This window comes from Apiospora kogelbergensis (genome assembly GCF_038363985.1).
Source record: "Apiospora kogelbergensis strain CBS 113332 chromosome Unknown utg000002l_segment0_segment0, whole genome shotgun sequence".
Classification (NCBI taxonomy): domain Eukaryota; kingdom Fungi; phylum Ascomycota; class Sordariomycetes; order Amphisphaeriales; family Apiosporaceae; genus Apiospora; species Apiospora kogelbergensis.
This window is the reverse complement of record NW_027117419.1, coordinates 1,344,062-1,369,940: the sequence shown is the minus strand read 5'-3', so window position 1 is coordinate 1,369,940 and position 25,879 is coordinate 1,344,062. Positions and strand designations below refer to the sequence as shown.

General features: G+C 52.9%; 6 protein-coding genes across 6 annotated transcripts; 3 read left to right on the top strand and 3 right to left on the bottom strand.

The window, feature by feature from the left end:
* Positions 1 to 553: 553 nt before the first annotated feature.
* Positions 554 to 2,108, bottom strand: PG998_003304 (uncharacterized protein; the record flags this gene model as incomplete). Its single annotated transcript, XM_066870122.1, has 2 exons — positions 554 to 1,097; positions 1,150 to 2,108. 2 exons carry the CDS (start codon positions 2,106 to 2,108, stop codon positions 554 to 556), a joined length of 1,503 nt encoding a protein of 500 aa, XP_066733872.1.
* Positions 2,109 to 3,160: 1,052 nt separating this feature from the next.
* Positions 3,161 to 6,422, bottom strand: PG998_003303 (U3 small nucleolar RNA-associated protein 21-like; the record flags this gene model as incomplete). The annotated part of the gene is made up of 3 exons (XM_066870121.1): positions 3,161 to 3,501; positions 3,569 to 6,251; positions 6,315 to 6,422. 3 exons carry the CDS (start codon positions 6,420 to 6,422, stop codon positions 3,161 to 3,163), a joined length of 3,132 nt encoding a protein of 1,043 aa, XP_066733871.1.
* Positions 6,423 to 7,863: 1,441 nt separating this feature from the next.
* On the top strand, positions 7,864 to 8,253 carry PG998_003302 (histidine phosphatase superfamily-domain-containing protein; the record flags this gene model as incomplete). Its single annotated transcript, XM_066870120.1, has 1 exon — positions 7,864 to 8,253. The coding sequence occupies one exon, from the start codon at positions 7,864 to 7,866 to the stop codon at positions 8,251 to 8,253; it is 390 nt and encodes a 129-aa protein (XP_066733870.1).
* Positions 8,254 to 8,395: 142 nt separating this feature from the next.
* On the top strand, positions 8,396 to 12,896 carry PG998_003301 (uncharacterized protein; the record flags this gene model as incomplete). The annotated part of the gene is made up of 5 exons (XM_066870119.1): positions 8,396 to 8,882; positions 8,939 to 9,916; positions 10,042 to 12,002; positions 12,062 to 12,504; positions 12,629 to 12,896. 5 exons carry the CDS (start codon positions 8,396 to 8,398, stop codon positions 12,894 to 12,896), a joined length of 4,137 nt encoding a protein of 1,378 aa, XP_066733869.1.
* Positions 12,897 to 21,913: 9,017 nt separating this feature from the next.
* PG998_003300 (uncharacterized protein) lies at positions 21,914 to 22,078 on the top strand (the record flags this gene model as incomplete). Its single annotated transcript, XM_066870118.1, has 1 exon — positions 21,914 to 22,078. One exon carries the CDS (start codon positions 21,914 to 21,916, stop codon positions 22,076 to 22,078), a length of 165 nt encoding a protein of 54 aa, XP_066733868.1.
* A 2,108-nt stretch (positions 22,079 to 24,186) lies between these two features.
* On the bottom strand, positions 24,187 to 25,290 carry PG998_003299 (uncharacterized protein; the record flags this gene model as incomplete). The annotated part of the gene is made up of 1 exon (XM_066870117.1): positions 24,187 to 25,290. The coding sequence occupies one exon, from the start codon at positions 25,288 to 25,290 to the stop codon at positions 24,187 to 24,189; it is 1,104 nt and encodes a 367-aa protein (XP_066733867.1).
* Between the last annotated feature and the right edge of the window lie 589 nt (positions 25,291 to 25,879).

Genomic DNA, 25,879 nt, shown 5'->3' with positions numbered 1-25,879 from the left:
AGTGAGCAACGGCCGGGTGTGGTCTCGGGGGTTGTTGTTGTTGTGGAACTTTGGTCTCGGGGCGTTGGGTTCTGGTGTTCCGTGGGGGAAAGGCTAGGCGAGTGGTGAGTGCATCAAGCCTGAGGTCCTTATTAAGTGCTCGATTGGAAGGTTCGTAGAGGTGTACACCGGGGTGGGCAGGCTCGGAGCTTGCTGACCAGAATCCAGCGCATGAGCTGCTTGGCCTACTGACGCATGCAAGTCTTGTAAACTCTCTGCCGTCCGTAGAGGCAGTCCACTCGGCTTGACGGTTCGAATCAATCTAAATAGGGGACGCGGATGGTGGCCGCGGGTCGCGTATTTTCGCAATAAACGCATCCAGGGTCTCTTTTTGCTGGGGCCTGTTGGCACTAGGAGAGGGAGATCGGTACAAGTAATGAATGGCAGTGGGAAGTGGGAAGTGGGAGGTTACATCCATCCAGCCCCGCCAAAGTGCTCTGGTAAACAAACGTACAGCTCGCCCCCTCTGTGTGAATAGGTGAATGGGCAAAGAGTTCATTTTCCAAAGACGAGTCTAGTTTACCGCACGCCGATCGCGTCTTCCTGAATAGCCTCTCCTCTCGACATTCTCTCTCGTATGGACGCAAGCGTATCCGCTAACCTCCGCACCCCCCTCCCGTAGCTCATCCTCTTCGTGCCACGCCCAGCACAGCCGGAAGCATCTCGCAATACCCGCCGGCCCCTCTGCTCTGGCAATACTTTCTGTGTCCCCAGCCACGACAAACAAGTGCCCAAAGGCGATTCGAAGCCCCCGCTCCCGTAAGGCCACCGACGCGACGGTCCGCGCATGCGGAACATCATCAGGGAGCCGCAGGTAAGCGAAGAAGCCGCCGGCGACGCCTGTGCTAGCTTCCTTATCGGGGAGGCTGCTGGACTCGACTTTCACGCCAAGGGGTACCAGCAGTTGCGTGATGCATTCCATCATGACGTGGTACCGCCGCCTATACGTCGGAATCAAAACCTTCTGGATGTGCACGTCTAGTTCACCACTGCGGATCATCTTATCTACGAACGTAGAAGACAGATGAGCAGGGCCGCCACCTGAGCTCGACGAGCCGCTAAACAACGTGATCAGCTCAAGTATCGGATCGCCGTGAAACAAAAACTTACACCTCGCCTAATTCAAAGGCCAATCTCGGCGCACAATCAGCCCAGCCAACCCGCACTCCCGGCCCAATGATTTTCGAAAATGACCCATTGCTGAGTGTATTTCCCCATTCCTCGTCGTAGCCGTCCATCCCGCGATCGATATCCACTAGTCTGGATGGGGGCGGGGGAGGAGCAGACGGAAGTAAGGCCATGGTGGTCCCATTCTCGTCCCCGGTCCGAGTAGCTGGCCAACTGAGGTAGTCATACACATCGTCCGAAATAATCAGCGCATCGAACTCTCGTGCTGCGCGGACGAGTTCCCGGCGCGTCTGCTCCGCCATCGTTTTCCCGCTGGGGTTCGCAAACGTTGGCACCACGTATATGATGTACTTGAACACCTTGGGGTACGAGGGTCCGGTCTTCAGAGCCGGCCCGTCTACCCGACCGCTCTCCGCAGCTATCCGGACCGTTTCCGCCTCGGTATCTTGTAGACATTGGCGCAGAAAGGCGAGGTCCAGGCCGCCATGCTCCGGGCCGCCCTCGGGTATACCCCGCAGCTTCCCGCGGAACCCGTTGTCCTCCATGATGGGACAGGCCAGGAAATACGTGGGCTCGGCCAAGAAGATGGCGCGCGTGTAGAGGGGGTCCGCGAACTTCTGCAGTATGTTGGCCAAGTTGCCCGAGGCGCCGTTGCTAATGGCGATGCGGTCTTTGGTGGTCGTAGAGATGGCAGTGGCACCATCGCCACCCATCGCCCTCGTTTGGGCGTAAAACGTGCTTAGCCATGCCGCCAGGCTCTCGCGCAGGGGCGTGTGTCCGATACGTGGTCCGTAGAGCATAGCCGGGCCGGCGTCCGACTCGGAGGTGAGCACCTGCTGGGCGCCATGGAATATGGCGGTCGAGGCACATAAACGGGCAGAGGGCCAGCCTGTCTGCAGGTTTATGGGCTTCGTGGTATTGCTGCTCATGGTGTCGGCCATGCCAAGCGCTCAGCTGTGTTGTATAAGTCAACTGACTTGTTGGTTCATGAACACAATTCAGCATGCATATAATTTCAAGAAACAAAACACATTCTTCTAATGAAAACTAGTGACATGCCCCTCGGGATTGACAACAAAGTTGGTCGGCCTTCAACCGGTGGGAGCTCCGATGCCAAGGCCTATTGTATCGGACGCTAGGCGGAGTCTCCGTCGCACGGCTGATCTATGTTGCTACGTGTAGTCAGACTACAACAGGAAGCAGGGTTGGGTAATTGAGGTGATGCAGTACTCAGAATAATAACAAGGTGTATCCTAGCTGTACTTCTACCAGGTACTGCTAGTCACCCAGCGGTAGCTGATGTGCCTGGGAAAACTGCAGGCATCTACTAGACATTGCCTGACTACCAGGAATAAAAATCAGGTGTTTTCGCAACAAGAAACATAAAAAAATAAGAGAAGGATAAAAAGGACAGCAAAATGGAAGTACACCAACTGGGCTTCGTCGGGATTCGAACCCGAGACCTGCTACAGTTCCTCGTTCAAGGAGAAGGATAATTATACCCGAAGCAGCAATCATACCACTAGACCACGAAGCCATCTTCCTTGATGACGAGGGGCTTCTTATGAGTGGCTATGCGCATCGTGTGGAATGCGGCGCAGCGGATGTGGGTTGAGCTGGATTGAATTGGAGCGAAGAGCGGCGTGATATTGGCTGGCTAGGGTGAACCAGTCACCGGTGGCAGGGTCCATGTGGTGGGTCTGCAGCGTGTTGGAGCCAATCGGGCAGAGGGCCTATACAATGTATACACCTACCTGGAATAGCTGTTAGTTGATCATGATCATGTACTGGGCCTCTCAACCGTGAAAGTCTTCTGGGTTTCACACCTATCCCTGCATGGCGTACAACGCAATAAATGACCATAAAATCCATTGATATTGAAATACCGCTGTAACATATGTGTGTATATACAACACGATAACAGTCGGGATGATATTAGCTGAACAGCTCTACGTTCGCCACGCTATAAGCCATTATATACAACCCATGACACTCATGTGCGCGGGCTTCTCAGGAACCCAACCACGCCACCACAGTAACCAACCAAGTTGTCGATCCTTTCGCACTCCTGCGCCTGGTACTTCTTCCACTCTGCGAGCTCGGCCATTAGGTTATCGTTCTCCATAACTATGTCGAAATGCAACCTCAGGAATACAGTCATCCACGCCTGGGTCAGCTCATAATCACGCCTGGCCTTCAGACGGCTGGTGAGCGCACGGATGAAGTGAAGTAGCTCGTTCAGTTCGGAGTCGTCCCCGCTGGGTGACAGTGACCGAAGCTCAAGATCGGCACTTGATGGAGACAGAACCTTTAGGTAATCAATAAAGGCGTCATCTGGAAGAGAATGTTAGTAAGTCTGCGAAAGCCTAGAAGGGCAGCGAAGGTAGAGGGGGATTCATACAGTTTCCAGAGGTAGCACCCGCACGCAGTTTACTGGTAAAGGCCTCTTCCTGTCGGTTCCTATCGAACTTCATAATCCGCGATTGATTTACCTCTCCATCAATGGTTTCGACGATGGGCTTATCAGACTTCTCCACGTTAGGCCCAGTCGCCGAAGGCAGGAAGAAAGGTGCCTTCTCGGGCAACTTCGGCGCCTCCTTTGGCTTGTTTCTCTGCTTAATGAGATCTAGATGCAAAAGAGTTTGCCAGCGGCTGCGCGGCACCACACTCAACGTCATCATATCCGCACTGAGCTGGTCAAGTGTAGGAGCTGCCACGGCATCTTCCACCTCGGCCGCGGAGATTTCTTCAAAGGCAGCCTCAACGAGGCCTTGGCCTCCCTCTCCAGAGCTCGTGGGGCCAGCGACCTGTGCAATTTCCTTCTCCGAGACCTGTTTTGTTGGTACATGGGTGAACAGGGTTTTATTCGTCCAAATGTTGACGCCCAACTGGTTCTCGCAAGAAGCGGCGAGATATTCACCAGTCGCCGAGAAGGCCAATGCCGTGCATGGCTTCTCCAGGCGGATGGCATCGATAAGGTGACTTGTCGGAAGATCCCAAACGCGAATGAGGCCGTCTTGAGATGCGGCGACGATCCAGCGCCCGTCGTTGGAGAAAGTGAAATCATTGATTTTACCTTCGCAACCCCAGAACTCTCGGATTGTCTGCTTGGTTTCAACATCAACGACACGAATCGAAAGATCATCGCACGCGAATGCGATAAGGTCGTTGGCGGCATGATAACGGCACCCTGTGATGGCCGTCATCGGAGCCCAGTTAATCTGTCCCACGAGGCGTCCTGTCAAAAACTCCCAGAACTTGACTTTTCCGTCGAGCGAGCAGCTGATGATCGACTTGTTCATGGAATCCACAGCAATGCCTGTGACTGCCTTGGTATGCCGTCCCATGCCGGGGCCGAAGGGTGTGGCAGAGCGCGCCTCAAGTTGCAAGACATCGCTGGCTTGCTTGAGTTGCTGTAGTTTTGCCTGCCTTGCCTGGGCCGGAGTCAGCGCAGACGGGAAGCGCTGCCGATGAAGCCCAGACTGCAGGTTGAACATATCAATTCCACCACCCGTGGATCCCACCACGGCAAACGTTCCGCAAGGACTCATAGCAACAGTGGATACGTTCGTTTGGTCTGTTGTCTGGAAAGCCCATCTGCCAGCTCTCTTTCGGCCCCAGAACCAGGTGCGCGCAAACGAGTCATCTTTGTGGGCAGTAACAACACTCTCCCAGCCAGTCATGCTGCTGATCTCGGCACCCACGAGCTTCTTTTGCTTTTGCGTCTTCTGCCACAGGGCCTGCTTACCAGGTATGGCACCTATGCCACCGTCCCGGTTCAGAGAGCAAGCTATGCACGTGATTTCGGGTGCTTTTAGGTCGTCAAGCGATGTTGTCGGACCGCGTCGCAATACCTCATTCGCCAGGATGCCGTATTTCTTGGCCTTCTTACGAATGTTGCCCTGACTCAATTCTGTGCTCTGCCCGTCGCGGCGCAGACTCCATCCCCATAAACTGCGATCCTGCCCAGCACTGAGCAGCCACTTGTTGCCAGCTTCGGCACCATCGAAGTCTGAAGGAAGGAACTGAAGGGACGTGACAGGGCCCGCATGACCACTTCTCGAATGAAGTATCCGCGGTATGGGAGAGAAAGGGGTTTCGTCGAAAATCCACGTTTTTAGGGAATTATCATGACCGCTGGTCACAATAACCGGTTGTCCAGCAAGGAACTCAACCTTATTAATACCCCCGCGAACTAGGGGTCCATCACCGGAAGGAGGGTTGTGTGCGCTCCTGAGAATACCCATAACTCTACCGCCTCCATTAAGGTCCCAGAAAGTGACATCACCGCTCGCATCAGTTGCTGTGGCCATGACACCATCCTTGCGGCCATCTGGGCCTGCCCCTTGGCCGTCGGTTCGGAACGAGATAGAGGTCACGGGCGCGCCCTCGTCTCCAGCAAGTATTTGCAGGGAAGGCTTGTCGGTAAGCACGTTTTGAATAACTAGCGCACCGTTTGCGTATGAAATGGCCATTAGCGACAGGGCCGGCGATGGCTGAAGACAAGTCACGGCACCGCACTTGGGGGAAGGCGGAAGGATTGTGTAGATGAGGTTTCCCGTGGAGACGTTCCAGATCTCGACCCATCCATCTCGGCGACCAGCAAAGATCTTATTCAGGTAGGTTGGCATGGTGCAGATTTCGGTGAGCTCGTCATCCCCCTTCTGGCCGCCCAGCGCATTCAAAGTGGTGTAGTGCTCGAGCGTCTCGTTCTTGAAGACCTCTATTCTGTTGGAACAGCAGGCTATGATCCACGAGCCGAAGACGAGAAGTTGTTTGATGGGCTGGTCAAGGTCGGCCGGCAGCTCGAGTTGGCCAACCTTCTTTCCCCGTTGGTAAACCCATATTCCCTGCGATTCGCCATTACGATGGTCGCCCCAAGCAGCGAGTACTTGTCGTCTCCAGGAACAGGTCGCGGTAATCTGGTGTGGTGTTTGGGGTCGTGTGATGAAGACAAGGTTCAGACCTCGCTTCAGATCATAGGTCTGTAATGATCGGCCCACTGAGGTGGTCAGCTGGAAGGTCGTCTTTCCAAGCGGGACAGTAGTGAATGGTACGTCGGTCGAGGAAACAAGCCCTATCGTCTATCTCTAAAGTTAGCTTCACCAATGCTGCTAAGTGTATGCTGATTGCATTGCGCGGCGTACTCTGTAAGGGGCGAATATTCTCTGGCGCTGCGACGATGGCTTAGACGTCGGCTTCGACACGGTCTTTTGACGCTTGGCCAAGGGGCCATCTTGTTCTAAATGAGGCATTTCATGCGATTACAGTCGACGTTGGGCTCGATATTTGCGGGATCTGAAATGAGGCAGGCGCCAGCGAGACTCGGGAACACACTTTCTATTGGCGTTGCACTTCGCTGGGCAACCTTTGCTCCAAGCAACTTTTTTCCAGATAGCTTATCTTATCTTATCGACATCAGGACTTGGTACAAAGGTCAAAGTACCACCCCACTGGAACAAAGCATCATCATTCATTGCGCCAGACCAGACTGGTTACCCCTCCCCCGCGCCATGCTAGGTTATCATATCATCGGTCCTGGGGTTGATCATGTCAACTCTCCCGAGATCAAGATTCCCGTCTGTAAACGGGTCTTGGTGCAATTGTACTGGAGGTGGCGCTTTTCGTAACCTCAATAAGCAGAGCAAAGTCGGCATTGGCTCAGCAGCCCACTCGCACCTCCAACATTCCAATCAACAACAACATAAATGAGCACGCGACAGTTCATGCTAGCCTCATGCCGATACCGCCGACAGGGCACCGGGAAACAGTAAAGCGGCTTAACACTATATGTATATAGGCCAATAGATATCGCACCCCTGAAGTGACACACCGCCCCTGCGCTGTGTCTCTTCGTTCTATTCGCTTAAGCTTCTGTCTCCTGCAGCCGGCGACCCATCCGTTGGTTTTGGTCGAACGTCATTGCTTGACGACATCCCAGCAAATTCAATCTTACCTGTCCCAATATTTGATCTGGACACCCTTCCACATAGTTGCATGTACTGTACGAATCTAGATATAGTTATGGAAAGCCGCATACTACATGCACGTACTTGAATGCTTCGAGCGCGAGACAGAATTATACTCGCATGCCCCGACCCTTGGTCTTGTCTGACGTCTTTGGCCTTCTGTCATCGTGCATATGTTTCAGTTATAATTTCAGTTGTGCATGTGATCGATGCCGTATTTAACCAACTCTTTCAACCACACTATCTCGACTTCCTCTTTGACTACAAAGTTATGGACCAAGCCAAGGCCGATTGATATTGCCTTCCCGGAACCCCCTCTCGCCTGGCCAACAGAGCCACGTTTGCCTTGAAAACTTGTTTCGTCTTTACATTGGCTAGCCTTGGAGCTGTGAATAGCGCAGCACGAAGGAGTTGGTCCGAACTGACAGCAGTTGATATAACATACACGGGGCATCCGGTGCACCTGCTCACCGACTAAACACCTGGCATACAGGCTGTTTGTTCTTGTTGACTAAGTAAACCCCCCACCATCGCCTGTTTTAGCCTCGTTGTCTGCTCAGGCTGCAGAACGGGCAACTTTGGAGAACATTGTCATTTCTAGTGGACTTGCCCCATCGATTCAACCCAAATGACAGCGTGATACGGGTCGGGTGCTATTTTGCTGTTGCACTGGAAACAGCTGCCACGCTGCCAATTTTGGGTCTCTGGAATCTAGACGGGCCTCAAAATGGAGCCCAAAAGCCCTAGTCGTGGAGAATCTAGCGCTCGCCGGGGCTCAAGTTCTCGCTCTCTGTCGCATTCCCACGTCCTTTCCTCGTCATTGTCCAGCAGCATAAGCAGTTTCAAGAGCCGGCACGCCGAACCTGTGGGCACTACCGACGTAGCAGTTGTACCCGCCAGTTTATCGATGCCACCGCCTCCGAAACCACTCAAAAGCCCTCGTTCGCCCTTTCCACTTCGCCGCCACTCGAGTCTGTCCGAACCCTGGATCGGTGACTCTCCCCGTCTCGACGAATCTGCCATTGACGATAGCGACAACACGCCCAAGGCCCACTCCAATACCTCGCCTGACCTTGCTGCCCCCTCACCATATTCCCGAGCTAGCTCGAATCTCTAGAGCTTCGTTCTCAGAAATCGAAGGGAAACGATTGTCGGTCTCATCGCTGTATTCATTGGCTTCAGCCCGCGGCATCCCCAGCTCATCTGCTTCGGCTGCAGGATCTGATAGCGGCGGCAATACCCGCTCAGGTTCCGTCTTCATGGCTTCCAACAAAAGCGGCCTGGGGCTATCTCCAGGCCAGTCTGAGCCTGGAGTGTCCAACGTCACTGTCACAACCTCCTCCAACCCTCAGATAACGCAAGGAAGTAGTCATCAGCTAGCCCCCCGAGATGGCCACAGTGCCAGCTCGCCGGACCTTGCTAAGAGAAGTCAGCCACCTGTGCCGGACCCGAACTCACGGTCACAGCCCCAATCACAACCGCAGGCACAGCGACCTAGATCTAGGAGTAAGGTCCAGCGACGATTCAGCGGCAGCACCGTGAACAGCAGCCACAGCCCTTCTAGCGACCGCACCCCACACGGTAAAGAGAGAGAAGAGGCCAAGCCCGCACCTCTGGGAATAATTGGCGTGTGCGCATTGGATTCAAAGGCAAGAAGCAAGCCTAGCAGAAACATCCTCAACAGACTGGTTGGCAATAGGGAATTCGACGTGGTGGTGTTTGGAGACAAAACCATTCTTGATGAAGGTAATAAGCCGCCATACGAACTGAACGCGGGCGGAACCATGACTAACGCTGAACAGAGGTCGAGAATTGGCCCATTTGCAATTACCTCATATCTTTCTACTCGGATGGCTTTCCCCTCGAAAAGGCCATTGCTTACGTGAAACTTCGAAAGCCTTTCTGCGTAAACGACGTGCCGATGCAAAAGATCTTGTGGGATAGACGTCTCTGTCTGAAGTTGCTTGACCAGGTTGGAGTCCCAACGCCGAAAAGACTCGAGGTCAGCCGAGATGGCGGTCCGAGCATATTAACGCCGGAAGTCGCAAAGTATATCAAAGACGTAACTGGCATTGCTCTGGAGCCTACTGATCCGACAAAGGCTATTGTCCCCCACAAGGTTGAGCTTCTCGACGATGGCGACATCCTTAGTGTTGACGGCACTTTTACTCAAAAACCATTTGTTGAGAAACCCACGAGTGGAGAAGACCACAACATCATCATCTACTTCCCCAAGTCAGATGGCGGTGGTGCGCGAAAGCTCTTCCGAAAGATTGGTAACAAAAGCTCGGATTATGTGGAGGATCTTACTGTCCCCCGAGCGATTACCGAAAAAGACGGCAGCTACGTTTACGAACAGTTTATGCATGTGGAAAATGCGGAAGACGTCAAGGCTTACACCGTAGGCCCCAATTTCTGCCATGCCGAGACCCGGAAGTCGCCTGTCGTTGATGGCATTGTCAGGCGTAACACACATGGCAAAGAGATTCGCTATGTCACGGCATTGACTAGTGATGAAAAGGAGACTGCCAGGAAGATATCTTCTACATTCTGTCAACGAGTCTGCGGGTTCGACTTACTCCGGGCCGCAGGTAAAAGCTACGTGATCGATGTCAATGGTTGGAGCTTCGTCAAGGACAATGACGATTACTATAACCACTGCGCCAGTATCCTGAAGGATATTTTCATCAAAGAGAGGATCCGTCGAGGAGCAATCACTCCACCTCTACCCTCCCCCACCATCTCAGACATTACCGATCCGTTCTCCAAAGGCGGCAATCGTGAGAGTCGTGAAAAGGAAACACAAGGGCCGAGTCGTCCTATTGGCCAAGCAACCCAGCCCAGGCCTATCGCTGCCGCACCCAATGCGAAAACCAGCAGATCTTCGCATGAAGTTTCCCAGCAGATGAACTGTCGAGTGGGAACATGTCGCCGCCGAAGTCTGAGTCCAGCGTTACCGGTTTAGTCTCGATGATACAAAACGGAATCATGAGTGCCTCAGCCAGCCTTACTGGTGAGACAAGTATCCCGAGCCAACCAACAACAGCGCCCCAGACAGCGCCGCCTACTGCGCCGCCGACACACCCAGCAACCCCATCAATGATGAGCGAAGACAAAACTGAGGCCGAGCCTGAGGAATCTGAACCTCCCCCACCACCACCGAAACATTCGTGGAAGCTAAAGGGCTTGGTATCCGTCATCCGTCACGCAGATCGAACTCCCAAGCAGAAGTACAAATTCACCTTTCACACCCAACCGTTTATTGACTTGCTCAAGGGACACCAAGAGGAAGTACTTCTCATAGGAGATGCTGCTCTCGCCAGTGTTATCGCTGCTGTTGATGTCGCTCTGCGAGAGGGCGAAGAAGATGAAGTGAAACTCAGAAGTCTCCGCAACGTTCTGGTGAAGAAAGGCGGATGGGCTGGGACAAAGGTACAGATTAAGCCGATGTTTCGTAAGAAGAAAACAGACGAGTCTGTCCCTTCGTCCACACCCAAGGTCACCGAGGGGATAAAGGTCGAAGAGGACACACCAGCATCGACATCAGAGGCACCGTCCCCTCCCAAAAAGCAAGACGACAATGATGCCGAACCAACTGATGCGGACGAAACGCCAAGCGGAGAAGGCAAGGTTCGGGGTTCGGCCAAACGAAGCGACTCAATGTCAGGGGTAACGATGTCAAAGTTTACTGCTGCCGAAAACAGTCTTGTTCTAGACAAGCTGCAACTCATTGTGAAATGGGGTGGTGAACCAACTCACTCGGCTCGGCATCAGGCGATTGAGCTAGCTCAGAACATGCGTAACGACTATCTCTTACTCAACCGCGAGGTCTTGGATGATGTCTCCGTCTTTAGCAGTTCTGAGCGACGTGTTACAGCAAGCGCCCAAATCTGGACCGGGGCTTTCCTAGATAAAGCGGATGGTCTCAGTGCGGATTTCATCCGTGAAAGAAAAGACCTCTTGGATGATTCAAATGCAGCCAAGGATGAGATGGACAAAGTCAAGAAAAAGCTCAAGGGTCTCCTTCGCAAGGGCAATGAACGTCCGTCACAATTCGCCTGGCCAGAAAATATGCCAGAACCCTTCGAGGTTCAGGCGCGAGTTGTCCAGCTGATGCAGTTCCATCGCCGAGTCATGCAGTACAACTACAACAAGCTGAAAAGTGGTGCGTTCAACTCGCTCAACGCCATCAACAATCCCAGCAGTGAGAAACTGACGGGAGAAGGGACTCCCGGCTCAATATCCAGCTCATCACTTTCTCAGGCAAATGCTGTCAATGCGATTCAAGCTAGATGGTGCTGTGGCGAGGACCCTGAGTTGTTCCGCGAGCGCTGGGAGAAACTCTTCAGCGAATTCTGTGATCACGACAAGGTCGACCCAAGCAAGATATCAGAGCTGTACGATACCATGAAGTTTGACGCTCTGCACAACCGCCAGTTCCTGGAATGGGTGTTCACTTCCCCGAAGCACATGTTGGAAGAGGAGTATGGCATCGTCATGGGCCGTGATGGTAAGGTTACGCCAAAGGACAACGCTGAAACTGAGAACAAAGCATCAGACAGCAAGTCGGAGAAGAGCCAGAGCATTGCATCCCCTCCGAACGAACGGTCGGATAGGTCGGAGAAGTCGGAGAAATCCGAATCTCAGCGGTCCGTCAAGCACATATTCAAGAGACGCTCGTGGATGAACGTGCGACCATCAACCGAGGCGGCACCGGAACAGTACTTTCATCTACACAAAGGCAGTGGACCAACGAAGGCGAAGACAGACGCTAGATTCGAGCCTCTCCGTGAGCTCTATCAACTGGCGAAGGTCTTGTTTGATTTCATCTGCCCTCAAGAATACGGCATTTCTGACAGTGAGAAGGTTAGTGGCACCTGGTATTGTGACTATATAATTTGATGCTGGCGCTAACCCTGTGACAGCTCGAGATCGGCTTGTTGACCTCCCTTCCGCTACTCAAGCAGATTGTGCAAGACCTAGAGCTCATGCAAAAGGCAGACGATGCCAAGTCCTACTTCTATTTCACCAAGGAGTCACACATCTACACCCTGCTAAACTGTATTCTGGAAGGTGGTATCGAGACAAAGATCAGCCGTGCCACTATCCCTGAGCTTGACTATCTTTCGCAGATTTGCTTCGAGCTGTACGAATCGGAGGTGAAACATCCAGGAGCAGTCGATCCAGATGAGCCCCGTGAATTCGCCTACAGCATTCGCATCACCATCAGCCCAGGTTGCCATATCTACGACCCGCTTGACATTCAGCTTGATAGCAAGCATTGTATCGGATGTGCTCCCCGACGGAGCTTGACTCCCCACGGCGATTGGAAGGAAGTGATTGAGACGCTCCGAGCTAAGTTTCACCAGTAAGTGCCCTTGGGACACCAGGATTCACGGACTTAGAAGCCGGAAACTGGATTCCTTCCTACCGATTTGTTAATTTTGTTTGATTGCCAATGGTCAGTCACTAAGACGCAACGCATACAACAGGGTCAAATTGCCGAAGAGCTTCCTCGCCGTCAATCTATCAGATGCCTTCACCTTTCAGGAGAAGGAGCGTCAGAATTCGGAAGGCGACGTACTGGAGATGAAGACCGTTGAGCACACCGCCGAAGCAGGGGTCGAGGAGAAACAGCCTGTCGATCTCCTGGCCATGATACCGCCCGCACCCGCGGCAGAAGGTGCCCCTACTGCGGCTAGCCCAACCTCGGCTGCCGATCCGGTGGCTGGACCTGCGGTTCCTGGACCGAAGGAATAGGAGGTTCCATAAAGCTCATGGAACGGCTGAGGCGCCAGACTTTCGCAACCCGCATATGTCCAAGGATCTCACGATATAGAGACACGCGATCAGCCGATCTCGGCACGGCATATGTTAATAGACGACCCCGTGTCTTCTGCAGCAAATCACTGCTGGCCAGCTTTGGTCTAAACCTGGTTTTGATGTCTTGACGGGCCAGAACTTTGCAGAGGTGTAGCCACTTTGGAGCGGGTCCTTTTGCTGCCAGTATCGTCGTCATTGGCATCTAGGTCTGATCAGACGTATGCCGGGATGAAGAATTAGGGCGGTGAGGTTGTTGTTACTCAGACACGGAGTTACGAATAAATAAAAAGGAAGGAATGTGTGGACTCCCATCTGTACCACAGGGCTGACCATGAAGATCGGCAGCGAAAAAGCGTTCTGTGTCAAATCTCAAATTAGGTGAATCATGATTCAGCTAGACGGTCAGTATTGGTCTCCTTCTTGATGAAGTTTAGAGCGTCTTATATGTATATAGGTAGACGATGGGCATTATGCCTTCACTCAACCAAGTGTAGCGACGACACGAAGTAGCCGGTAGTCGTAGACAGGAGAATAGAAGTACGGAACCATACCATTCGTTGCTTTGTCTCGGCGAATGCCCCCGCTATCGGACCCCGTTTCTTTTTTCTTTCTCTTTTCTTGTTCACAGATGATACGTCCTTCTTCGACTACTCCGTGTTTGAGAGCTCAACCATTCGTCCGTCCGTCAGCTGTTGTGCGACCACGCCGGTAGAGAATGTAACCGGGTTCTCGGATTCTCACTAAAAGACACAAGTGAAGCTATGCGTCAAAACGAGTTTCTTCTGCTCCGTCTCCCATTGCCCGCCCGTGAGATCTGTCATATTTGTACCCAAGCTACTGTATGTGTGGTTACATAAGTCCAGAGAGCCGCTAGCCCGAGAGGCGTCGAGGCGTCGAGGCGTGCATGACCAGACAGCCATAGCAGAGGAAAAGAAACGAAAGCGAAAAAAAGAGGCGAAAACGTCAGAGAGAGAAAGCAAGAAAGGAGACATCAACTGCCGTGCCCAGCCGCGTCATCGTGACTACGTCGTGTTCACCGCCCTATTTTGTTTTCTATCATATTGGGGGAAGGAGGGGAGGAAAGATGTTGAGAGAGTCCCGGCCCGCGAGGCCATCCGATTGGTTCCTTTTCTTGGGTTAGGTTTGCGAGAAACCCGGCGATGATGGGTGGTGTTTCATTGACTTTTTCAGCATGTGAGATCAGGTTCCCCCCTTGCCTTGTAGGCATCATACTCATTAGATCGCAGATCACAAACACGTTTTGTTTGTTTGATCACGTCTTCTCTCGCCCGCGGAGATTTGTTTTGACATGGATGGGCGGATGATGGAGGTAGGATCCTGGGCGGCCTATAGCACCGTCGTTTCGTTTTGTTGGCCTACCTACATATACATATGTACTGTAAATGCTGGGTGGTCGGCCATTACCACCTCGCTTGTTGAAACATTGTTCTTTTTTCGACGCCTTGCATACAACGTGTACATTCCACTGCTGGGCTCCATATGGGAAAAGCATACCAGTTCTATAATATCTTGCTGTAAACGGAAAAACCCCCCGTCGCATGGCGAGCTGACAGGAAGGCAGGAGCCGCCGACATGGCTAGAAACGGGATGAGGCCCCGTGCGCAGTTCATAGGCGAGTGCCTATCTAGACTGCGTTTCTTTTCCTCGTAGGGCTACATTAGTGAGATGGCTGACCCTGGGGGGGATGGGCGACGGATGGAAAGTCACAGTTGCAGTGAGACAACTCTGTATAGCAAGTACCATGGCGCTAATACGGATAGAGGCATTGGGTTGTTGTCTGTCAGAGCCGGGAGGCTAAGCCGAGAGTGGATTAATCCCGGGGAGGTGTGGGATATGAGGGAGGGATGATGGTCTGATGAGGCCCGAGGATCGCAGGATGTGCCGGCAGGATGTGCATAAACTCCCCAAGCTCCGTGGCACTGTAATTGATTAGGGAAATCGGAATGGGTAAACGGTGCGGGCGGCAATTGGCAGGTCGTATTGTAGTTGGAGGTCGGGCTAGTGGCAACGGACGACGAGAAGTCTCCCTGTCCTGATCTACCCAGTAGTTGCCTATAAAAAGCAATTGGAAGCGTATCAAGAAAACGCAGCACGGTTGGAGTCTTTGGTCATCCACTGGTCAAACACCCAGAGCCGCATGCATTCGCTGCCGCGAAACAGATCATGTCTTGTTTGCTCACTTGCTGAGTGGGCTGAGTTTGGAGAATGACTTGATGACGACGTAATATCGCCCATTCTCCAGACATCGATGATGAAAATGGCCCGATGAACGACTCTGTCGGCCAGGTTCCTCGTGCAAGGATGATCCGATATAGCTGCCGGACAGCATGCATATGTATGCGCGTAGGAGTCTGGCCCGGCCTCAGGCTACAGGCTACGTAGCTTGAGAAGAGCTGCTTCCGTGCTCCGCGGCGGGCGGTTCGAAAACCCATGAACCATGCCGGGCGACAACGTAAATGGGCCATCTGAGACCTCTTCTGTAATAAAGGAAAGGCAGGAGAGCGGTGAAGCGAGATAGGGACCAGAGGGTGGTTCTGGCTTCGCTTTCTATCACATATGCCTCTGCCCTGCATTGATGCATTCTGTCCGTACGCTACTGGGTTAGGGAAACGGGCGTTTCAGAGCCGGTGGTCGAGCCAGAACAGAACCAGAGAAGGCCAGAGCCCGGGGCGTGGGCTTGGAAGTCCCGAGATCCACCGGCGGTGGTGACCTGCTTCTATGTATGCAAACCAAGCAACAGAGATGGATGGATCGGCGCCTGCTTCCAACGGTTTTCGAGAAGACGACAAAAACACGCTTCCCAGGCTATCCTTGTACGCGCCATGTGGCTTTGGTACACCACACCACATGCCACATGCCACATGCCACCACACAAAGCAGCAGGTGGCAGCATGCTCTGTCAAATTTGCTTTTGACAGGGACATGGACCAGGGGCTGGTTTATGAATAGCACTACTACCGACCACTTGGTCCAAACCACTCCACCTGTTTCCTGCGTCTGCCTCCATTGGGTGGGGATGGAAAGGGAGCAAGCAAGGAGATGGCGGCCGAGCAATCAATCAACCTTTAGTCTTCTGTCATGACATATCAGCTTCCTCGTCACTACTGACAGCTCGCTAGTGAGCCGTGTGCCATGTATCCCTCTCCCTTGCCAAGTCTCCCGCCGTGGTGACATCGCGACGCAAATCTCACCGTCTCCAGCATCGATGGCTGGCTCCGAAACCTGGGAGATTCTCGAACGGCAGTCATGTGGAAACACAACGCCAATTACAGCGGGACAGCAAGGGAAGGAGGCGGCAATGGGGGAGTTGTCTCGTCCGAGCAGTTCCGTTCCCTGTGTTCATGATGAGGGAAGAAGTTTGGGGTAGATATACAGTACTTCATGTACTCACTCATTCATGCCTTTACAGACCGGATGCAAACAGAGACAACCCCCTGCCCAAATCAGCCCGACCGGTCTGGCATGTGCCGTACGGTAGTGTTCCAATAGACTGTATCTTCGGAGGACACTGGAAATTGTTGGCTGTGAATGGCCACGATCGATCTGACATCAGTAGTGCGTGTGTGAGTGATTGTGTGTAGGGGGTGGTCTGGCCGTTATTCCCCCTCCCCCACGACCGACACAAGATTCCCGATTTGGCCATTTGCATACTGGAGCAGCCAACCAGAGGTCGTGGGAACAGGTAGCACTGCGATTGATATATTAACGTTCGAGGCTGTTTCAACCCATATCCACGTCATGCCTTGTTCAGCGCATCAGATCGTTATTTTGAGGCCGAATAAGAAGGACGTACTCCCTATGCCTCTGTTTCCCTCACCGTGCAAGGGGCCAGCAGCCATTCCTAGAGGCTGCTGGCAAGCTAGGAAGAGAATGATGCGTATGCATGTGGGCTCGCTCACCTTGCGCTCTGCAGGCTATTATCAGACGAGAGTTCATCCTCGGCTATCGCTCTGTACAACGCCATGCTGACTGACGGATAAACTGATATTTCTTCTGCTTGCTCATATCAACTAATATTGAGAATGAATGCACTAGCATGAACGACCTCTTACACTGGCTACAGATACTATGATGGGGAGTAGTATCCTCGTGACGATTGACGTGCTTGCAACGTCGGAGCTGGTAGGCTGTGCTTTTCTCGGCTCGTAGTGAGATTCGAGTAGCAAACTGCTGCTTTGGTGCATGCGTTAACGAAGAACAGTCGGAAAATCGCCTGTTCTGGGTAGAGGCTGCCACTCATGATCGCTTACGAGATGCAAGGGCCCCCTCATGGTGATAAAGCGAGGGCTGGAATAGAGCGGGCAGTTGTGGGGCGTTCTGTTTTGGGCGCCCTATGCAGCCTGGCAGCCACGAGTCTACAACTCATGATTGGTCGGCCAGATCATGGAGTGCTCGAACTATACCTGAGGTTTGTACATGCGATAGGTACTCGGTACGTACATATGGTGGGTGTTAGGCGTGCCGGGTGTCGTGAAACCCGCACCAACTTCCACGGTGTGTTCTTACCGTGGGTTGTGGGTTGTGTTGTCGAGTATCTCCACAGGTCTGTGTAGGTAAGCCTCGTTTTCGTGCCGGCGATAAGCATGGAACAAGTCGTCGCCCTGGTTGACTAGAACCAAAGCCACCTCCCTTACTAGATCTGTGACAGGAAGCAAAAAGAAAATGTGACTGGCTGACGAGTGATCTCACCTTAGGCCACAAACGTTGCGTGATTGGACAACATTGGTTGATGGATCGTGCCGTTGGCCGGAAAGACTTCCGGCGCTGGTTCGTGGTAGCGGCATCAGCAGTCAGCATCAGATTCGAGATCAATCGAGTCCCTAGTGCTGGTCAGATTGGCCAGATTGTTAGATGATAAATACCTAGGTACATCCAAAAAGCCTGTATAAGAAGGACTGGCCCAAGAGAGGGATTGATCACATCGTGTTTGCCTCCTTAGCATCGGCCATTGCACTGCCATGGCGATAGATCGGTTTGCTTGTGGGTAGTATTCAGAAGCATGTTTGCTTTGTTGTTGATCGTCTACGCAAGGCTAGCCCCGAATTGGAGGCGCTCAACATGAGGAAAACTTGGAACCTCGGGCGCGTATGATCCATTACGGCGACGAAGCCCGTGTCTATCAACGTATGGTAGTCACGCGAGCCAATGTTGGTAGGCCGCGAAGAGGAGGGGTCAACGACAGCAATGGCGGCGATCCATGTGAGCTTGGGCTCTTGTGCCGTCTCAGTCAGAGACAGGGCATGCCCCTCCTGTAATAATCCTTGGAGTTGACCAGCAACGCAACCGTCGGACCTTGGCGGAGCAGAAAAGTTCGCTTATGGCTCGCTTTGTCCAGCAAATGGCTGTGCCATGCCCACGCTCGATTCCTGTTCTGTTTGCTGAGGGAGATTGCAAAGTAGACAGCAGTCGGCACGGGTGCCGCCGCAGTGAAGCAGCGAGAAAAGCGAACTCGCCTGTTTGGACCTATCCTTGCCCATTCGACTAATCTCCTCTAGCCGATGCCGTCCAAGACAGACCAAAAAAGAAGTCTGCGAAGAATTTGCTGACCGGCGCAACCAGACAGATGCGATCAAAATGAAATCATGATAGCGGATCCACGGTCGCTTGGGTATATGGAATTGGCTATGGTTCTGGCCAGTGGAGATCGGTTCGTCCGCGTTTGTCTTGGTGCGAGATACAGCGACCCCGGGATCATGCGATCCGATTACACACTTTGGCCTTTCTTGCAGGTGTACTTGTTCCAGCTGCAGCTGCGTCATCAATGCCCGAGGACGGGCTGGATGGGCCCGACTATGCGTGTGTATGTATCGGTCAACGGTCAACGGCTCGCGGGGATTGTCAAATTCCATCTATTAACAGATTGATTGATTGATTTGATGCGTTGCGGGGCAGGACGACGTGAGAAATACAGGCAGCTAACTACACACGCACACACACACACACACACACACAACACAACCTACATACCTTCTGACTGCGCCCAATGATAGCAACACGCTTGTGGCACGGAGAGAAGGTGGTGGTAAATAACTGGAGTCCCAAGGTGACGTGTCTTAGACACCTCTATATCTCGCAGCAAAAATCTCACACCGGATTGTTTGTCGATGTGGCCGGCTATATCCAAACCAGACCTTCCAATATGCCTAGATTTTTGGCAGATGGAAGAAGAAGAAGGAGTGGCATGTCTCATAGGACTCGGAATCAACCGCCTTCCATCTCTTCTTGTCTAAACACGTCAAGCGACATGCATGTGTATGTAGGTCTGAATGCATGCATACCCTGGAGTATGTATATGCACGAGTGGGCGAATGGATGTTCCTCAACCCTCACGCGCAAAGTACTGTCACTTGCCAAACCTTCCTGCCTATACATCCGCCACGGGGCTTGAGCTGGCTTGGCCTTCCGATCTGGCCGTGGCTGGCATATAGATACGGCCACGATGTGTGTAGATTTCGGTCGTGGTTTCTTGTCGATCCAGCACAATACGCATACACACACTCCCACACTCTCACACTCACACATGGTTGCATGGCTTTATGGCTCTGCTTCCGTATTCGTGCCGTGGATTGCCGTGCCGGTCTGGCTTCCCTGTCCCTGTCCTTGTCCCTGCCATATGCCCCCCCTGGCCCCTCGTTTCTTGTGCCCTGACCTTGCAACCCATCGACAAAGCCCACCGTTTGCAGCGCAGTCAGAAACTGTACGGTGTACACCCCAAGGCAAGGTACCTATTATTAGGTGTCGAGACAGCCAGCCTCCATATCAATGTGATGAGAGGACGTTTACTACCTTTCGAGGTACATATATCTTGCTCTATTAGGCTTTGCGCCAGCGGTTGGGTAGCTAGGATATGTCATATCGAGGAGAAAACAAAATACGACAACGAAATGGTATAACAACAACATGGCATCGCGGAGATAGCAGGCTCCTCCTGATTAGGAAGCTTTCTGGATTTGGTGGGTTTGGAAGGGTGCAAGGTGGGCAAGTGCAAGTGCAAGGTGCCAGGTGCAAGGCAGTAGTGGAAGGTCCCCCGTACTGCCCCGTAATCCGACTGGCCTGGTACCTGTGCTACTTTGCTTAGCGTTCGCCTAATCCACCCTTATTGAACCTTCTCTCACTTTCTCACCTCCGGAGTCACAACCCTGGGTTACAAACTTATTAGACTGTTATAGTCGAGCCCGCTCGTTTTGGTTTGTTTTTCTCAACTCTCTTAAGTTTCGTTTTTCCTCTCGCTCGCTTTCTAGGTTACCTCCCCCTTCCCCTCCGCCCAATTTCTGGCCCTGGTCAATTTTACCTCCTGACTATATCGGGGGCCAGACTTGGTTTGTTTGATATGTCTCTTTCTCGACCCAGAAATGCGTGATTTAGGTACTTCTGAGATGTGTCTATCAATGCCCTCTTCCAATTCGTCCCGGCCGGCATGTCCAGTTCAACTGGTAGGGTTGGCCTACAGCGACCGGTAAGAAAAACCGTCTACAAACCATCCACACCATCCCGCGCTGCCTTGTCTTTTCAGGAATCTCTTGCAGCCAGCATCCTTTCTATGCGCGAACTATTGCACTTGAATCTGCCCATGCCTGCCCTGCCACGCCGGCCATAACCCGACGCAGCCAAAGCCCAGCAGGCCGTCTCTGGCTTTTCTCCTTGACCGGCCTTTGACAGTTGTCGTCGGGGTCCCAGTGTCGTCACGTCATACCCTCATTTTCCATCTCCCGATGTATGTATGGTATCCACGTACCTCCATTTATACATAAGTACATCCCCTGCTGCGTCAACGTAGGGTATATCTACCCCCCTCGGCCAATCAGGTACCGGCAGTGCTGTTTTGTACCTGCACCTCGAGGGCGAGAACAGGGACATGGCTCCCTTCGAAATGCCTTCGCCGTGCACCGACGAGGTAAACGGCGGCTTGTGACTTGGTTTGACGTCGCTGCTACCTGCTATTACCCATCATCACTACCGTGCTACTAAATCGACAGATCCATGCCTGACGGCTCTAGTCTCCTCCCCTGATCCCTGTTTTTCCTTGCGAGTCCCAGGCCAGTCGTCCCAGGCCAGTCGAGCGACTGACATAGACTTCGACAAACCCACGCACCCGCTCCCCATGTCGTCAAAATTAGGATTTGTTCCACCATGGCCTCCTGTCAATGTCAATCAAATTCGCCCGATAGCCCAATTGCTGCCCTTCCCTGGACGGACCCCTTGCCTTGCCGGAAGATGGAGTTGGTGCCTCCGGGAAGCTTTCCGTCTGCCACTACATGACATGTAAGTAGGCTACCTGGGTACTCCGTACGGGTCATGGAATGAATGGAGCTTGATATACTGAGACAAGCCTCGACTGTACGACATCACTCTTCCAGCTTGAGCCTCCTTCTTCCTCCTGAGTACCGTGCTACGCATCCCCACGCCTTTTCCCTATCGAGGTCCCCACGAACAATACATCCAGATACACGCTTGACACTTCACCCCTCGCCTCGACTACCCGAATCTGCTCTGTCCATCCTCCTATCATCACAGGTTCCTAATCTCCATCCACCCGCCGCCCCATCTTTCGTTGCCAGCCCTACAAACACGCATCCTCACTCTGCCGCGTTGGTGTCCAACCACTACAAACAATACTGGTGGAGCTTCAGGGAGCATTGACGGTGTCTCTGTGGCCTCTGCGAGGAACATAAAAGGCCCTATGTCCCCGTTACCTGTTACCGCCTATCTATCCTACTCTGCAGACCATTCTCCTTGCGTTCAAGAAACATCTTCCCCCAAACATACACCCTGATCCACGGTAAGGACAGCTTCCGTGTGCAAGAGAGCATCGTTGGGAACACATTCTGATCCATCAGCAGAAACCAGCAGTTGACTTGCCCTCACCACCTACAACATCATCGTGAGAAACAGTCCCTCGAAATACATCACCATCACTTCACAGCTCCGTCACCATGGCTGTCGCCAACAACTGCGCCCATTCATTCAAGATGATCAAGTCGGACAGCACACTCGTTCAATGGACGTGCAACCTATGTCACTCTGGACCGTCTTGGTGGATATTCGAGTGCCGGTACTGCAAGGTGCACGCCTGTCGAGCTTGCGTCCACAGCATCTGATGCCAGCCCTTGACAATAGTTTTTCAGGCGCCATGGGCGATCACCGGGGGCCATTGAACTTTAGGTGAGTGGGAACGAGGTTGGGAGGCCAGCATCCCCCTTAACGCTATTATACCCATCGCCCAGGGGGTAGATGTATCATGGCCCTACTGCCCACCTGCGGTCACACTTGAAGGCGAATACTAATTATGGATAAGCAGTGCGGCGGTCGTCTCTCGATGTTTGTTGGCGGGACAGACTAGGTCTACCCTTGTCAGCTCTCTGCTACCAATGGCAGGTTGCGGGACAGGGCTTCTGGAAAGCTTCTGTCCGCTACGCGCAAGTTCCTGACGGACCGTCTACTGCAAGGAGCCGTCAGCAGTGGAGGCGGCACGGGTTCCCACCAACAAAGACGCCTCGGTTTTCATTTCATACCTGTCGACAAAGCACACAGCATCACTTCATTGTACTCTAGTCTCCTTCCCTTCGATCGGTGTTTGGTGTGCTTGGCTTTCTGCAGGACTGCAGACATAGACGGATGCCTTTACGGACTGGCACGGTTACGGATTGGCGTACGGACAGGACAAGGTGTTTTTTCCCACTTTCACTATTTGCCTCCCCTTTTCCACTCTTTAGACTTGGTTGTTGGCGCATAATCTCGAGGAATGAAAAGTTGAGGTCATACAGTACCCGCCTTGGGGCTCATGGGATTCGAAAATCTGGGGGTTCAAAGGGGCGTTTTGCCGGCCATGTCATGTACGCTAAAGAAAACAGAACCGACCTCAATAAGAGGCGGGTAGGGTCACGTAGCCTTACCTCCTTACTCACTTAAAGCTGACCGCTGTTCTTGCCTGCAGTTAGTTTGTTCCTGCGTGCCAAGGAGTTGAAGCTCTCCAAGGATGCTCCTGATACCCCGTCTTTCTTTTTCTTCTTTCTTTTTTCCTCTTTTGTTTTGGATACTGAGGGTCTTTTGGGGACTGGCCGCAGAAGCGGGCTTTGGCAGCATTGATCAAGTGAGGTAGGTGTATGCGCATGCATTCATGTCGTGTTTTCGATATGTGGGCTTGAGGGGTCGGTCTTGTCCCCGGAATAAAGGCTTGATGCTGTGTAACCTGTCAATGTGACTAAGATGATGCGAAGTTCCATCCGAATGCAAGTCAGTTGCGAGACCTGTCGCTTCCCGACGAAACCTGGTACATACCAAGTACCTTCCCTCCTTCCCTGATGCCGGACAGATAGCCAAATCAGCCAATTGCTGGACGGGGGATGGAGCCAAACAGAGACGAGGGGTTTGCGGACATCCCGCGCACCCAATAAATAATAAATCAATAAATCCGCCCCGACAGGATTCATGATTTATTCACATCCCACCTGAACCTACGTCGGTCGTCAACCCCCAATGGCAACCTGATGTATATTAGGGTTTGGGCACAATGAGGAACAAGAGGCCACAGACGTTGCGGCGGCTATACGAACCCGCCTCGTCCCGTCCTGTCACATCAGGCCTTTTCTTCCCGTCATTTCTCACCTGGACGTCCGTAATTGTCGTTGCAATGTCCGTTGCTCAATAGGGCAACTCAGGAACAACCCAGACACGTGGATGGTACCTGGACGGGAGCACGATGGGACGAGCCACGCGCGCGTACACCTTCGTTGGGTTTCAGGATTGCTGACGTCTTGGGCTCCCATGCGCCGCCACCTACACAACGAACGACGCAATCGACAATCGACGATGAACAATCGACGGCCTACATCCTAAGGCATACGACATATCTACGACATACAGCAACGACGTCGGGAAGAAACATCGCCAGCTACTTAGCTCTATCGCTGCTGCGTAGACTTGATGCCTGCTTGCTTGCTCGTGTACCTGCCTGCTTGCTTCATCCACACCCACACCCACTCTAACTTTATATACGTATATGCGTAAGTATGCACACAGCATGGCAATCCGTTTGAAGTCTTCCATTTATTCGATGCGAGGGAATGCTAGATCACCGACTTTTCCCTCTACCCGATTCCCATCACCGAAATCGCTACGTTGGCACCATGCATTTCCACAGACAAAGCCATGACAACGGGCTGTCTCTTTTGCCGGTGTGTCGCCGCCAGCCCATCTATTCACGCCGTTACGTCTTGGGCCACCGCCAAACAGTCCGCTCGGCATTGCGTTTCGTTACCTTCACCTCGTCCCCAACGGAGATCACTGCTCCTGGTGGGCTAACCTGATCACCTGTGGCAGTGATGACGGCATCGCCCTGCTGGGTTGGTAAGAGATGTGCGTATCGTCCGAAAATCGGTGACCACTTGTCGCCAACATCTACGCGACGATCGCGCATCAACTTCTTCAGTACCATGCCCGCCTCGCCCTCCGCCATCCGCCCTGTCCCGTAGTCGATATTGACGGAGAGGCAGCGTCCGCAGTTGGCCGTGAGCGCCAGCCTGCATATTCTGCTTCTGCTGCCAATATTGCTGTCGTTGATCTTTTGTTTGTTTCCTTCGTCACCACCGCCACCGCCGTCATCGGAGGAACTGGGGCTGACCAAAAGCTCGCCCCAGTAATCTTCATCCCAACATGTAACCTCATCGCCGTCCACAACAATATTAGGCCGAAATCGCATCATGTCGGCATCTTCACCTGGAGGTAGACGGGAGCTCACATCGCGCAGCGACGCTTGTGACGCGACCAGGTAAGGCGCCGCCTCATTGAACGTGAGCCAGTCATCGTTGTCTTCCTCACTTGTAGCATTCCGAGGCGTGCCAGTGATGTACGAAGTGATTGTAGAAAGCCAGGAGGAGGATGGTGTTGTGGCTGATGCCAAGTTCTTCGTCCGCTCCGCCTCGGCCTCCTGGCGGGGCGAATGCGCAAGTATCCGACGTCGGCCGTCGCCAATGTACACCAGTAGAACTTCGTAGCCCAGACACGCTGAGAACCATCGATCATACGGCTCGGCGCCCATGCGGTACGCCCGAGTGTCAGTGCCGAAAAGCTGAATATCGACTGTCTCGAGTCCTGCCGTGTTCGGCCTGAGGGGCACGCGGAGCTCGGGATCGGCCCCGTGGTTTGTTGTCCCCGGCGGGCGGTGTGTCACCACTATGTCATCTCCGTCAATGGCTTGAAAAAGACGCGAGCACTCGGGAAAGTTGATTATCTGCACATTCTGGAGGCTCCCGTCTTCAAGAAGCTTAAGGAGCATAAACCTCCGGTCATGCTCGAGACCTTGCTTGGTCATCCGAGCAGTGTCAAGCGGCATAGGCCGCAGCGCCTTGATAGGGTATGCATAGATCTAGAACGGCCTCATTAGCAGTGCAATATTCTTTGATGTTCTCTTTTCTAACATGCCTGGGTAACTTTCATTGCGGGCGTCCTGCGAGTATAGTAGGCTCAGCTCTGGAGCATCAACTTCCTATACACCTAGAAATGCACGCAGCCAGCAATGTAGTACAAGACGGACTGCTTGTGAGGAAAGGGAGGTGCTTACCAACCGAACAATGGGCAGCCTAGAGCTGGGGGGACGAAGTCCTTTAGTTCCTCCGAGATTGCGGGGGAGCACTCCGTAGATCGCATCAAATTACTCTAATAGGGCAGACGAACCGGTCGCGGGACAATATGGACATGGAACGAATCCCATTGTTCAAGTTTCCCCTTCAACTATGCCTTTCGACGGTGAACGGGGCAAGAATGGATTATTCCTCGCAGATTGGTATCTTAATAACTACATGAATCACATACGCAGAACGACGCTGTAGCAACAAAATAACGAAATAGAGGCATCGTAACCATCCAGGTTCTTTTCTCTTCCCTTCGGCCCCCATTTCAAT